Genomic DNA, 15,253 nt, shown 5'->3' with positions numbered 1-15,253 from the left:
GCAGAAATGTGGTAAACTGACCTTAACATTGAAAAATGAGAAACTGAGAGAACTAGAAACTGACTGATTTGCCCATGGCAATATATATATTTACAAATGCAGTAAATAATAATGGTAGTATTAGTGATAAATATACAATTTTCAATACCGAACATGGTTAAAACAGGACCTATATAGTACTACAATTTTATATGCTTAAGACCACACCCACATCTGAATATTTAAAATGAATACTGACGATTACATCATTTCATGAAGGGATCGCCTCACCAGAAATGATGTCGTAGGCACCACATACTTGAGCCTATCCAAAATTGCTGCTTCGGGGGGAGAAGTTGAAGGTAAGGTAGTTTCTCTTCCAATGTTGTTTCTTCAAAGGAGCACCTGTAAGTTCAAAACAGAAGAAAGAAGAAGGAAGGACAATGTAAGAAATCATATTTCTTCACTCAGGTTCAATGTACGGAGCCGTTGGAGAGGAGTGGTGGCATCACATACCAAGCCTCCTGGCATAATAATAATAATAATAATAATAATAATAATAATAATAATAATAATAATTTATTACTTATGCCCCACCCATCTGGCTGCGCCTCCCCAGCCACTCTGGGTAGCTCCCAACATATTAAAAACATGATAAAACATCAAACATTAAAAACTTCTCTAAACAGGGCTGCCTTCAGATGTTTTCTAAAAATCAGGTAGCTGTTTATTTCCTTAACATCTAATGGGAGGGCATTCCACAGGGCGGGTGCCACATCTGAGAAGGCCCTTTGCCTGGTTCCCTGTATCCTCACTTCTTGCAGGGAGGGAACTGCCAGAAGACCCTCTGCACTGGACCTCAGTGTCCAGGCAGAACGATGGGGGTGGAGAAGCTCCTTCAGGTTTACTGAAGGACCACTTGCTGGGAGGGGGGAGAGACCAGGCGCTAGGAAGGTTGGGTGCTGTGCAGACACATTAGCAGAGCCAATCTGATGCTCCTGCTGATATGCCTGCACAGCACTGACCTCCCTGCTCCTTTGTCCCACTTCCTCCTGGTAAGCAGCAGCTCAGTTCCTTCTGACATTCCTATTCATATGTCCTGCTACCTGATTGGTACAAAGTGCCATATGAGTCTGCATGTAACGCTTGCCTAGAGTAGTCCAGGGGTAGGCAACCTAAGGCCCGGGGGCCGGATGCGGCCCATTCGCCTTCTGACTCAGGCCTGCGGACAGTCTGGGAATCAGCGTGAGTAGAATGTGTGCTTTTATTTAAAATGCATCTCTGGGTTATTTGTGGGGCATAGGAATGCGTTCATTTCCTCCCCAAAAAATATAGTCCAGCCCACCACATGGTCTGAGGGACAGTGGACCGGCCCATGGCTGAAAAAGGTTGCTGACCCCTGGAGTAGTCACTTTCTCTCCACAGGGATTATTTCAGGAATAGTGTGGTCTTGGTGGTCAGCTTCCCACCATAGATGTTGTTGCCTTGATGAAAGTTGGTTGGCTCCCCCCCCCCCCCATGAAACTTCCCACATTTGGGTAGAACGGTTACTAATCTTCGGAGGTGTCTCTCTTAGACCAATCCATTATATCCTTCATAATGACTGTGTAGTACACTATTGTTGAAAAATGAAAACTGGTTGCTATAGGTCTATGCATACCACGCGATATCTTGAGTTTCCTTACCACTATGGGTTGCTGTATTTTCTTCTGAAGCTGATTTAGCTTTGAGGACTAGTTCCTTTGAGGACTGCATGAGAGTGGCACCTGTGATCTTAAATGTTTGCACCTGTCTGTCATCCTGTGATGCCGGCATAATAGCCGTGAAATGCTGCTATAATTTCTTATTTTGTGAGGTTGATACCGGCAAAGCTGTCGGCAAAACCCATCCTAAGTACTTATGTGATTTAGAAGCAAGACTTAGGATCAGGACATGCCTTATTTTTAGAGCAAGACTCCAGATTCACTTTGATTTAAATGTTTTATATGTTGTACGTTCTCTGTACAGTACTACATACCAAATAATGTGTTGTCTTTTATAATCTATAGAGTTTTCATCTTCGGGAGCTGGGGCTTCATCATACGAAGGTTCATAATCATATATTGGAGTTCAATGCAAATTCTTGCCCTTTCCGCAAACTAATATTTCCTTTTAAACCGAAATGTGTAACCCATACACTTACATTAATGTTAGCAGCTGTGATGATACTTATGATGATAATTTTTAACAGTTTGGGCATTGGATCACGATTGCATGAGATTTTCTTTGACTTTTGCATGGCTTTACTGTATATTTTTGCATGCAATTGTTTAATTTATTCTATACCCCAACTTGTAGTACTAAAGATATATGCAGGAGCTTTGGAGACAGTGCTTGGTGGTTTGGGCCGTTAATGGCTTGCTGTGTTTAATGAGAGCACATAAACAGATTTTATCTATGAAAACTATCACAGGCAGTATACATTTGCCTCAAATTCTGTGCCTGATTTCTCAAAGATTAAAAAGCTTTTCATAAAAACAGATGCAATATTAAAGATCTGCCTCTGAAAGGTACCCATAAAACTTTGTTTTCTCATCCAGAAAATTTTCACATTTCTGTGCTGAATTGCACTGAAAATTTAATTATGCAACAGTAATTATACTGTGAAATTTCTAAGAAACCTTTGCCTGATTAGTGAATACTTTTAAAAAGGAATCACACACACACACACACACACACACACACACACACGCACACACATATAGTGTGTAACTTTATATTTGCCTGACCTCAGCACATTTACTTGGAGAGAAGATTATATTTTTTTCACATTATAAAGAATTGTGGGATGAGAGTGATTCACACTTCTAATTCTACACTGCTACGGAAATAATGTGAATAAGATGGTTGGGTGAAATACAGGAGGGTGCACCTTCACTTTTAATAGTGATGTATAATAGGGATTTTATCATGGCAAACATAGGGGATTATATTGTGGCAAACGACACCTGCTGAACTTCCTGCTTCCGCACAACTAGTGACTACAGGAGCCCCAACCTCCTTTGCATCTGCCCACCCTAAATGCAAAAAAAGAAGAGTTCTGGATCTCACTCCTTCATAGATTGCTCTCACTGTGCAGTTTGGAGAGCAGCTGTGGTTGTGTTTCTAGGGGGCTATGAGTTGGTTTGGATATTTGTTCCCAGCATTTAACAGCAACTGATTCTACTAGTCTTCTGCTGCAACATCTGATACAATTAAATAATTCAATTATTACAACTGTGTACTGATCTACGCTAACCTTTCACCTGTGATTGTACCAGTAGTTCAGATAGAATGTGTGACTAATATCTCCTTTCAGTTTTATTAATGTGCAAAAAGCAGTCATGCATTAACGTTTATGATCAGGAGTTAAAGAAGAGAGAAAAGCACAGTGACGAGAGAACTATGAGTATAGCTGGAGTTTTTTCTGGATGTTTCTTTCTGCAGAGGAATCTATGCTGATAATAACAGCTATCAAAGCTCTGGTTGTGCCTGTAGTTCTCTCCTATGCTTACATCGCCTTCCTTTGGCTCCTGAAAAAAGATGTTAATACAGGACACATATCTCTCAGTGCTATGGTTCTTTTGAATAAATGAAGATCTCTTAGCATGAAGGTAGCACAGCCAGTTTATTCTATGGGGTTCTTTCCCCATAAAGTTTTGACTAAATTCAAATTTATGCATCACCGTTCTGACCCAGAGCTCTCCAGACACTGTCATGTGCAGTGGGCTCCTTTCATTGAAGTGTATGGAGACATCCTTGTAGATCCACATACATAACTGGTCTTGCCATAGATCCTGCCCACTCACTGCTCTTTTGCAGGAAGCCAAATTTTTGCACTGTTCCTGTTTGGGAGGCTAGATTTTCCCTGGGGCAGGCAGTTCCTTACCCCAGTGCACCCCAGAGGAGGGGGTGGGGAAACTGTGGCCTCAAGATGTTGCTGGACTACAATTCCGAGCATAGCTGGGACCGAGGGTATTTGGAGTCCAACAACATGTAGAGAACCACAGGTTAGTCACCATGGATTAGAAATGGCCCAATCACAAAGAGTTTATGGGTCATGGTTAATCTATTGAGAGATATTCTTGGCACTTGGACTTTCTTTATACCCATAGAATAAAATGTTCTTATTTGACTAACAACTAACATTTAACATTTTAGTTTGCTGCATCCAGAGTTAATGTTTATACCCTCTTAAGGTAGCCCCTAATACAACAAGTTTTAATCATGATGTTTGCTTATCAGTAAATACCGGAGAGACGGAAGTGGGATTCTTACCAACATTTGGGCCTTGTTATCTAAACCTTTATGGAAGTCCAAGAGAATATACTGGATTCCCAGATCCATATGATGATCTAAATTCTGGAAAGGTTTGTTTATCTTTTGGAATATCTCTTCGTCAAAATATCTGCTTTTTGCTGTTCTCTTGCTTCCACACAATGGCAGGAGAAAGAATGTTGGCAGGGAGTTGAGAATATAGTGTTATGACTCCTTCACCAGCTGTCCTTTCAAACACTCCATCACATGTATAAAATAATGTGTACCTTTTAAAAGGATTTGATTTGGTGATGTCATTTTCAAGCAACAATAGTACCGATTCTCAAAACACAGTGTTTGTAGTCTTCAAACATAACGTGCAAATTGTATTGGTGCTAAAAATAAAATATTGTTATTCCTCTGGTACCAAAAACCACTGTGGCCCTTTGTAACAGGCACATCTTGCAAAGTCTAGTCCATCTATGGGCCCTAGGCATGCAGAAACAGGATTGGGAGATTCTCACACAAATTGCTGCTTGCCTCTCTCCCCAGCAGCTAAGATTGTGTGTGCTTAGGTCTGTAAAAGAAGCTGGAATTGCATCAGTCAACTGTTTGGAAGGCACGAAAACAGCCTGGATTAAATCTTCCCACCCCTTCCTGCCAAGCGGTTAATTGGCCCGATTCCAGCTGCCTCAAAAGAAGTGGTTCTGTTTTACTTACTTTAATAACCTTATTGCTTTTAACTGAACTTATTTGTAACTCACACAGGGATCTTCAAATGATGTAATCAAACAAATAAACAAATAAGCTCAAGATCAATATTATAAAATTGTATCCAATGACCCATGTTTATTAGTTTCAGTAGAAAAATTGGGATTGTTGACTTGAATTATGTCGGGGGGGGAGCCTATTTTATTGTGAGATGTGATAAAGCATGCAAGTTGGAGGGTGCAGATGATACTCACAATTTTAAAGAATATACTAGCTTTGCATCTTACGTACTATAGATTGAAGTATCGCGTTTGTGTTTCAGGGAGAGGGGGTATCTTACAGAGGCCGGATCCTGGTTGAACTAACCACACTGCTTGACAGCAAACCCCTTTCTAAAAAGATTGAAATGATACCCAGTGATGATGTACTAGTGGTTGAGGTAAGTGCTGTTTTGTTCCCCAATATGTGAAATATTAAATATTTCAATCTTGCTCCTTTTGGGCAAGGCCCACCACACAATCGGAGGTCCTTGATCTCATAGGGTGGTTAGGCAAATCACACCCCTAGACATATCTTTGGAGTGGGCAGAAAAGAATACTATGCCTCCTTTTGCATTTATTTTCCACATAAATGGTACCTAGGGTTACAGACGCTTCAGGTTATGCGTTTTCGGGTTGCGCACTGTGCCGAACCCGGAAGTGCCGGAACAGGTTACTTCCAGGTTTCAATGCTCACGCATGTGCAGAATCGCAACCTGCGCATACGCAGATGCGGCGCTGAGGGTGGCGAACGCTGCGGGTTGCGAACGTGCCTCCTGCATGGATCACGTTCGCAACCCGAGGTTCCACTGTATTGGTAGCCAGCAAATCATTTAAAATGTGTGGTTTCGTTTGACATTTAATGTTTCTCCACACTGGTAAATGTATGTGTGTGTGCCTATATGTATTTTAGGTGGGGTTTTGCTTCAAAAATTAAACCACTGTTTGTTGAACCACTGTTCTTGTTTGAACCTACAGAAATATCAGCGGAGAAGAAAGTACAGCCTCAGCGCCGTGTTCCATTCTGCCACCATGTTGCAAGATATTGGTGAAGCCATCCAATTTGAAGTCAGCATAGGGAACTATGGCAATAAATTTGATACCACCTGCAAACCGCTGGCATCAACAACTCAGTACAGTCGGGCTGTATTTGATGGTGCGTATTACTGCTACACAAAGCTAGCAATAAAGACATATTTGGGTGGGTGGGGGCTTTAACTTTTAAATCTGTACTTATGATTAGGTAGAGCAAGGCAGATTTTGGGTGCCATTGTAGGGCATCAGGTTATTAGTTATTTATTTTTAGATATGTATATATCTAATAACCTGAGATATTCATTTGCATTTTCTACTTTAGGCAGAAAAATAGCTTGCCCAATCTTGGTTGAAATAATGTGAATAAAGATTGTTGAAATCAACAGGTATATTGTATATATTTTTGTAAGAGGACATATTCCCCCAAATAATGTGCCTATTTCACTCCAGGAAACTTCTATTACTACCTGCCATGGGCAAACACGAAGCCAGTGGTGACACTTACTTCATATTGGGAGGATATAAGTCATAGACTGGACCCTTTGAACCTTCTTCTTGCCATAGTGGAAAAACTGGTAAGTTAATCACAACTGTTTCTCTTTCCCATAATTCATATATACAACATTGTTGTGGCTGTATATAAAATAAGTAAGTAAGTAAGTAAGTTATAAAGCTTCTTCTTGGATTTGTATTCTTGCATTCAGCAATGTAATCAAAACTGTGGTAGAAAGTGGGCTTCTGGTTTCACAGCAGGCAGAATTTCAGTCTCGTCCAGTGAAAAATGCAAGAAACGTTGTTGTTTTTTGTGATGTAAGCTGCTTAAAATACAGCTGCAAGGCTGTTAACTGGGCCTGGACATGATGAACATATTATGCTGATGCTTCATACGTTGCACTGGTTCCTGGTCCATTTCCAGGCCCAATTCAGAGAGCTGGTTCATGACTTTTAAGTCCATTACAGCATGGAATGAGGGCACTCAAAGGATCACTTTTCTCCACATATGGCAGTGTATTAACAGGCATATGCTGGGACTGTTGATCTGATAAGAACATCATCACAAGCCATTTTCCAGGTGTCCCCATTATCTGAGGTGCAGTGAGCAGATACCTGGGTAAGGTCCTTCTGGAAAGTGGCTCCCCATTTGTGGAATTCTCTCTCTTGGGAGGCTTGCCTGGCACGTGCCATGAGGTCAGCTGAATAACTCTCCCTGCCCCCAATACCTTTAATACAAGTTTTTAACCTTCCTGAAAGTTTTAAAGAAATTATCAATGTGGACTTCTCCACAATTTTCCTACAGCAATGACAATTATAACAACAGTCACAGCAGTATAAATTCTTATACCAGCATGAAAACAGAACAAAACTATGCCAAAGGTATTTGGTATAGTTTTAATGTGTATTTTGTGAACCACTCTGGTATTATGAATATGGTATATGAGTATTTGAAAATGAAAATAAGTAACAAATGAGGCTTAGGTTAGTCACAATGGCTGGCTTATGCCCCATTGATTTCAGTGGGTCAGCTCTGAATATGTCTAAATCTGGATCCGACTGTGTGCTTTACAAATAGTTTTCTGTAACACCGATGAGAGAATCTCACTGGGGAAAAAGGTTGCAAATGAGTAGCACATATGGACTTACCCAACTCTTTAAATCCATAGCAAACAAACCTGACAGCCTTAAAATCAGGAATACAAGCAAAGCTTTCGGAAAACCAGTTGACTGAAACGTGGCTGAAGCTAATAGATGAGCTTATGGAGGACCTGAGGTAAGTTGCTCTGTATCTTCCCTCTTCACAACTGCCCAGAAAGTCAGTACAGAGATTGGTTCCTTCTGCTTAAGAAGTGGCCCAGTTCCTCAGGGAGGAAGCAAAACTCCTGAGCCAGAGTCTCTTTGGGTCCATGGTGCCTTACACACCAATGTTTGTGATGTTATTTTAAAAACTGACTTCAGGTTTCACAGCCGTTCCCACAAACTGTTGGTTGATTGGTATGTTTGTTACTAAGAAAGCCTACTCATTTCTTCTTTCAGCAAGGAATTCCCAAGCCAGCAAGGCAAACACAATGTCACGGTCCTCGATACACAGATCTACAAACTGCGGGAGAAATCAGTCAGACAGATTCAGGAGGCAGCTCTGAAAATGAGGAGCGAAGCCACAGATATCAAGGCCACACTGACAGAAATTGAGGATTGGCTGGAAAAATTAATACTGCTATCTGAAGAGGTTGTTCTCTCTGTATTGATAATGGGCTAACTTTTTCTTTCTTCTGAGGGTCGCAAGCTAGCGGTGGGCATTGCTAGTACACAAACAGACAGACAGGCACATAGAGGCCACATGCTTATCACTCATACAGGCAGGAGGGGGACAGGCTCCAGCAGGCAAGCAGAAGCAAACTCGCACATTCAGGCAGGCAGGCAGACCAGCAGTGCCCAGTGTTTCTGCTCCCCACTACAGTGCTAGTTTCAATATTGTATCGTGGAGAAAAACTGAAGCATTTTTGCCTCCCACATCAGCACTCTTCTCCTACCCCAGCACTATAATAGGGAGGACGCACAAAGCTTTTCCAAGGTCTTCTTACCTTGCAAATGTGCCTCTTCACCCTCTGATCAGGAGTTACTGCAAGAAGTAAATCAAGAAAAAAGGAAGGAGTCATAGGCAATGCCAAACCATAGTTAAAACAAACCAAGGTTTGTAAGTAAACAACAAGCCATGATGTCTTGTTAGTAAGCAAACCACAGTCAAAGGGCTGGTCAGGGTTTAGACGGCCCAACAAACCGTGAATTGACAAACCGTAATTTATTAAACCATGGTTTAGCATTACATGAAAACTAGGCCATACTGAGGTCACCTTTAGAGGATCTGCATGAGACACCTGGTATTTGAGATGCGACTAGTTGTGACAGGAAAGAGACTTTTTGGAGGTGGTAGCTGCTTGTGGAATTGCATTCCCAGGGCAACTTACCAGAAGAATAACAGTGTAGATACAAGGTATTCTGTGACTCAGGTGTCACGGTCTTGAAATAAAAGCATTACATTCTCCATATTCTATTCCCATTTAGCATATGGTTGTGCTGAAGACAGAAACTATTGTGTATTAGAATGTTTTTGCCTGTTGTTTTACATGTTTAATACAGCCACCCACGTCAGAGACCTGGGATTGGTTGTAACTTCCTTTTGAGTGCACACTCAATAACAAACTTGGCCAATATATGAAACATACCAGAATGCCTGCTGGCCTGCCATATCTTTTTGTTACTGTATAATGTGATATAATTCTTTAGAGCAAATTATCTGTCGTGCCTTCCCCCTCCCCCTTAAATGTGAGTCTACAAATGCTTTTAATAGGAAATAATATTGTTTTACACAAACTTTGTCTCATTTCCCCTCTCATTGCAAAACAACAGCCACAGAACAGCATGCCTGACGTGATCGTTTGGATGATTCGGGGGGAGAAGAGGCTTGCCTACGCTCGCGTTCCTGCCCACGAGGTTTTATATTCCACAATTCCTGGGGCATCTGGGAAATTTTGTGGGAAGTCCCGGACCGTCTTCTTAAAGGTAACCTAAGCCAAACACTTGTCTGCCCAACATGGTTAGGTCTCCAGTGCTCCTTCAAATCTGTGGCCTGGAGAGCAGTCCTTTTCAGAGTCAGCTTGGTACAGAATGCCACTACTGGAAATACAGTAGTCCTGGCAGAGATGCTTGAAAGCATAACACTGAAATAAATTTATGCTTTCCATGTACATGCACACAAACTGTGTACGGATCTATTTCCTCTTAATTTGCAATAACCAAATGGATCGTGATAAATAAAATAAATAAACAGAGGCTTCAGAGTCCAAAGGCACTCATCTATCAAGGAAGGGGCCTGCTTGTGTCTCCTCTGTGTGTTCTCACCAGTGGTGGGCAGGAGGCAGAGGCAGTTGCATTCTGCCAGTGGCAGAAATGCTGTGCTCATTGGGACGGGGTGCTGAAGAATTGATGCTTTTGAATTATGGTGCTGGAGGAGACTCTTGAGAGTCCCATGGACTGCAAGAAGATCAAACCTATCCATTCTTAAGGAAATCAGCCCTGAGTGCTCACTGGAAGGACAGATCCTGAAGCTGAGGCTCCAATACTTTGGCCACTTCATGAGAAGAGACGACTCCCTGGAAAAGACCCTGATGTTGGGAAAGATGGAGGGCACAAGGAGAAGGGGACGACAGACGACGAGATGGTTGGACAGTGTTCTCGAAGCTACGAACATGAGTTTGACCAAACTGCGGGAGGCAGTGGAAGACAGGAGTGCCTGGCGTGCTCTGGTCCATGGGGTCACAAAGAGTCAGACACGACTAAACGACAAACAGAGGTCGGAGGACTTCAGGGCTGCCACCGACCTGGAGCTTTCCCAAGCTCTGTCACCCCTGGGTTTTGACTCCAGGAGGCAACCATTTTAGGTGCATCCAATTGATGTGCAATTGCCAGTGTGCAGATCCTTTCAGACCCAGAAGAGAGGGGGCAGGACAGGGCGGGGTGGTTTATGCACACTCAACCATCTACACACGGGGTCAAGAACAGAACCCCCATGCAAAACGGTCTCTGCCTGTATTCAGGAAGACTGCCTTTTTCCAACCTGGCTTTGCTGAGATGGGTAAACACACAGTGTCTTTGCCTCAGGTGGGACTTGATGATTCAGTTAGTGGTGGCCGTTGAAGCAGTTTGCCAGGTGAAACCTGTGCAGCATGGCAGAATAGAGGAAAGGGGGCTTCCTGCCTTTAGCTGGGAAAGACGGTGGTAGAAGTGCATGTGTATAAGACAGCCACTGCCAGTGCTGTGCAAGCAACAGTTGCTGAGTCCTGTTTAGGGAAGTTTTTGATGTTTGATGTTTTATCATATTTTTAATATTCTGTTGGGAGCTGCCCAGAGTGGCTGGGGAGGCCCAGCCAGATGGACAGGGTATAAGTAATAAATTGTTGTTGTTGTTAGTCATTCTGGCATGGGCACAGGCTGCCAATGTCATTAGGGTCAGTGGCCATATGCTTGCATGGTTGTGTCTGCATCACTCACCACCTCCCCATGCTGAACAGTAAGGTTAGAAAAGCTCCTATCCTTCTGGCACCATGTTGTGTCTCATTAACTGGCACTGCTTTCATTCATTCCTATCTTCTCTCATGAAGACTGCCTGCTGTAGCTCTGCGCAGAGTCACAGAATAGGCTTATCTGTTCCAACCTCCTGCCCGGTGCAGGAAATTCAGAGCTGGGGCATCCCCAACATATGGCTGCCCACCTTTGTGTGAGTCATTTTTTGGGGGGTTGACCTCTTGTAGTCAGGGCTCCCTCTCCCACTATCTGTAGTGGTGGATACACTCATGCAAACATCACATCACACAACTGCTTTTCAGACCACTTATGGCGAGGAAATACTAACGGCTGGTACTGCCAAGTTCTCAGAAATAGGCAGGAGTAAACACATTGTTAGATAAGAGCCAAGAATGGAATAACAGGAAAAGAATTAACAATCTGGCTGTGATTGTCTCCTAAATGTAGGGAAACTGCTCTATTTAAAAGTTGGTTTGGGGACACTGCTGAATTTTCAACACCTTAACTTTTCCTACCATTATGAAGTAACCTCTGGCACAGGAAAAGGTTGGCCAGGAACATACATGCCAATAAGCTGTCACTGGGGCACAGGCTACAAATATTTCTATTGTATATCTTTTGTTAGTCCTTGTGACACATCGGAAAGTAACCACTTTTGTGTATGTGTGTGTTTTGTTTAGTATCCACAGGACAAAAACAACGGCAACAAAATACCCGCACAGTTGCGAATTAGTTTTTGGCTTGGCTTGAGTGCAGTAGAAAAGAAGTTTAATAGCTTCGCAGAAGGAACATTTAGCGTCTTTGCTGAAATGGTATGTGCAGTAAAGATTGCTATTTAAGATAAGGTCCCAGGGATTTGAATTTATTTATTTATTTATCTATTGCATCTTCCCCAAAGAATTGTAATGGTACAGTCCACCAGGAAGTTCTCCTGCACAAGCACCATTGAAATGAATGGGAGTCATGCAAAAAGCGCACCCATTTCAATTGTGCCGGTGCAGCTCCCACTCATTTCACAGGTGTGTGCAGAGGAGAGCGTCCCAAGTGTTTGTGCCCTAAGATGCCAGATCAGATGTACATGAGAACCTTTGCCCCAGCAGTCCCGTCAAAGAGAAGAGACTTTTGTATCACTTTTATCATCTGTGGTTCCTTTGGTGCTGTAATTGGCATTGTGGGTATACCGCCTCTTTTCAGACTATTTTAAAGGCACTCTCTCAAAATTTCAAATGTGCCAAAAAATGTTAGCCTGGTGTAGGCAGTGCTGCCCCTGAGGAATCAGTTGTCTAACTGAGCAGAAGGCTTCGTATACTGTTCATATATACATATATACATATTCAGGGAGATAGATATTTAATTTATAAAACTTTTTTCTGCAGTCCATGCACTTGCTTTATTTTTTATTTTATTTTACTTTTTCGACAGTATGAAAACCAGGCACTTATGTTTGGGAAGTGGGGAACTTCTGGACTCGTTGGCCGCCACAAGTTTTCCGATGTCACAGGAAAAATAAAACTGAAGAGAGAGTACTTTCTGCCTCCCAAAGGATGGGACTGGAAAGACGACTGGTTCATTGATCCTGAAAGAAAGTCAGTTTTTTGTTTGGATTCCTCTAAAATAAGACAAAGGGAGGGGCTTATGTAATTTCCCACTAAGGAAATTTCAAAACTCTTGCGAAAAGAGAGGGAGGAAATAAAATGCCAAGTTTCAGTACAAAACAGCTCCATTAGGAACTCCCAAGTGAAGATGTTTATAGTTGTCATGAGTAACAGTGGAGTCAGTCCTGTCTTTGGATAGGTCCACGCTGGTAATTTCGTTAATATAACTTTACTGACATCTTTGGGGAGGCAAGGCAGTCTGTGCTACATTACAGGATGTGTCACTATTTTATAGTCCATTTAAAAAAGAGGAACGGCATTTTAACAAGCTTTTACACAGTTAGTCTGGACAGATGTTTCATACTTCCTGGTTGTGTCCCACCCTTCCTCTTTAAATAACATGTAAAGCACACTCAAACTATGCTCCATACCCGGCATAGGCAAACTTGGCCCTATAAATGTTTTGGGACTACAACTCCCATGATGCCTAGCTAACAGGACCAGTGGTCAGGGATGATGGGAATTGTAGTCCCCAAACATCTGGAGGGCCAAGTTTGCCTATGCCTGCTCCATACAGAATACATACTTTTCTGACGCAGTGGTTCCTCATCAGGTTGGAAGTAGCTTTGATATGCTAGGCTTTCTCAGTGACCTTGTGCTAATCAAGCTCTAATTAGTGCTTGGAGCAAAATATTTATTAATAATATCCCACCCCCCAAATTTCAAGGAGCTCATCGTTCCTCTATTTTATGCTCACAACTACCCTGCAAATTGGATTAGGAATGGCGACTAGCCTAAGATGACCCGGTGATACTCTATGGCTGAGCAGGGATTTGAACCTCTGAGGCGTAAAGAATAAATCTTCTGTAATAAACCATTATGAGGATGGTGGCGATTGGAGTGCAAGATTACAGCCTTAAGATGCTTTCCCCATCTGAGGTGAAATTTGCTCCGATCCAATTCGTGGCACAATTTGGGAAATCTATGCTGTCCGGAATGTTCATTCACATTGAAGTGCCTCTCAAATGCTATTTCAAAGGAAAGGGAAGCCTGATGGAAAGACAGGTTGAGGTAATAAGAAGCAGCCTTTCAATGGGCGGAAAATAATCTACAAACTGTATTTTGGCCAACAGATGGCAGTATAGAACAGTTGTAGGCTCTTTTTGATCCCTGCTATAAATAGCTGAGTATCTTTGGTATGAGGTGTTTTCCTCTGTTGTAGTATTATTTTTTATAACATTGCATATATGTGTTTATTTTGTGTGTGTTTTTGAAAGGCATATATTAATAAGAGTGTGCTACATCAGTGATAATGTGCTTTATGGAATAATGTGATCCACTGTACCATGGAAGAAACAGTTTACAGTACTGGCTGCAGATCATTTATAGCTCATTGTAAATTCAGTGCCACAAATGATTCCTGGCAGCCTGCTTAATTGCCTTCTTCCTCCATTTCTTTATCTAGACGATGCCTAGGAGACAGGAAAGGAATAATAGTTTCCAGATTGCAACTATGCATTTCAGCACTTTGGAATAGCTTCGTGATTTCAAAATATTTAAAAATGTTGCCACTGATTCCTACCTAGTGAGACTATTTACAAACTGCCAATGTGGTTTGGACCAAGTCCAGCCATGCAGAGAAACATCCTTTCCCCCCAAATAAAGTCTTTACCGGAGTGGTTAGCATTGGCCCGGGTCACATTGGCAACCCCAATTAGCTAACACCCTTAGGTAGACTCCAACACAGTCCACTTTCTCCATGACTGCCACCCTGGTAAACTGTGGACCTGACTATATGTTGTGTTAATTGTTGTGCTTAGCAATTAGCTGTGCTGCAATTAACAATAGAAAATCCTAATACAGATTCCACAGACACCCTATTCTAATTGCAGCATGAGGGCTTGTTTCCAGTGGGATTACATCTGAGAAGTAAGGATTAAACCTCCCCTCCTCACCACATGTTGTGGTCCCAATAAAAATTAGGATTATTATTATTATTTAAACTACCCAGATGTGGCCTACAAGGGTGTTAGATCTGTCAGCCTCTTCTCCTAAAGCTCTCCTCTAACACAGCCCAATGGATCAAGACTGTAAAATGAAAAAACTATGTTAGGGTTTTCATTGGCTACAAACAAAGGAGAAATTTGATTCAATATGCAATTAAAACTGAATCTGTCAAACCCCCACTTTCTGAAACACACATCCAACTTCTGCACTACAGTTCTCCAGCTAACCAGTGTTTACAAAAATGCAGATATTGGAGGAAAATGTGCATAAAAATAAAGATATTTGTGAAAATGCCATACGCAATGCATTATATAAGGGGAAAGTGCTTGCAAAAGAGCATACGTTAGACAAAGTGCATTTTAAAAGGTGTTTCTCAGGAGAAATTCACACTAAAATGTTGAACAAGAAAATTGAAAATTGCTGCCAAATGTAGGGAACTGAATTTAGGACTAGAAAAAATACGAGAAAATGGGAGAACCAAAATTATTATTTATTACTATTCATTAAGTTTGGATACAGCCCTTCATACACAGA

At 41.9% G+C, this 15,253-nt stretch overlaps 1 protein-coding gene across 3 annotated transcripts in view; it reads left to right on the top strand.

Moving 5' to 3' along the window:
* MYOF (myoferlin) overlaps positions 1-15,253 on the top strand; it is an 81,276-nt gene that overhangs the window by 32,384 nt on the left and 33,639 nt on the right. For all 3 annotated transcript variants that reach the window (XM_081192153.1, XM_081192155.1, XM_081192154.1), the window contains 11 exons: positions 259-341; positions 2,028-2,066; positions 4,243-4,367; positions 5,288-5,404; positions 5,982-6,159; positions 6,489-6,613; positions 7,700-7,806; positions 8,070-8,262; positions 9,444-9,596; positions 11,798-11,929; positions 12,540-12,703. In XM_081192153.1, the coding sequence (XP_081048279.1) occupies positions 259-341; positions 2,028-2,066; positions 4,243-4,367; positions 5,288-5,404; positions 5,982-6,159; positions 6,489-6,613; positions 7,700-7,806; positions 8,070-8,262; positions 9,444-9,596; positions 11,798-11,929; positions 12,540-12,703 (1,416 nt within the window). The remainder of the gene's footprint in view (positions 1-258; positions 342-2,027; positions 2,067-4,242; positions 4,368-5,287; positions 5,405-5,981; positions 6,160-6,488; positions 6,614-7,699; positions 7,807-8,069; positions 8,263-9,443; positions 9,597-11,797; positions 11,930-12,539; positions 12,704-15,253) is intronic.

This window comes from Podarcis bocagei, assembly GCF_964188305.1.
Source record: "Podarcis bocagei genome assembly, chromosome: 4".
NCBI classification, from domain to species: Eukaryota; Metazoa; Chordata; class Lepidosauria; order Squamata; family Lacertidae; genus Podarcis; species Podarcis bocagei.
This window is presented reverse-complemented; position numbering and strand designations above follow the sequence as displayed.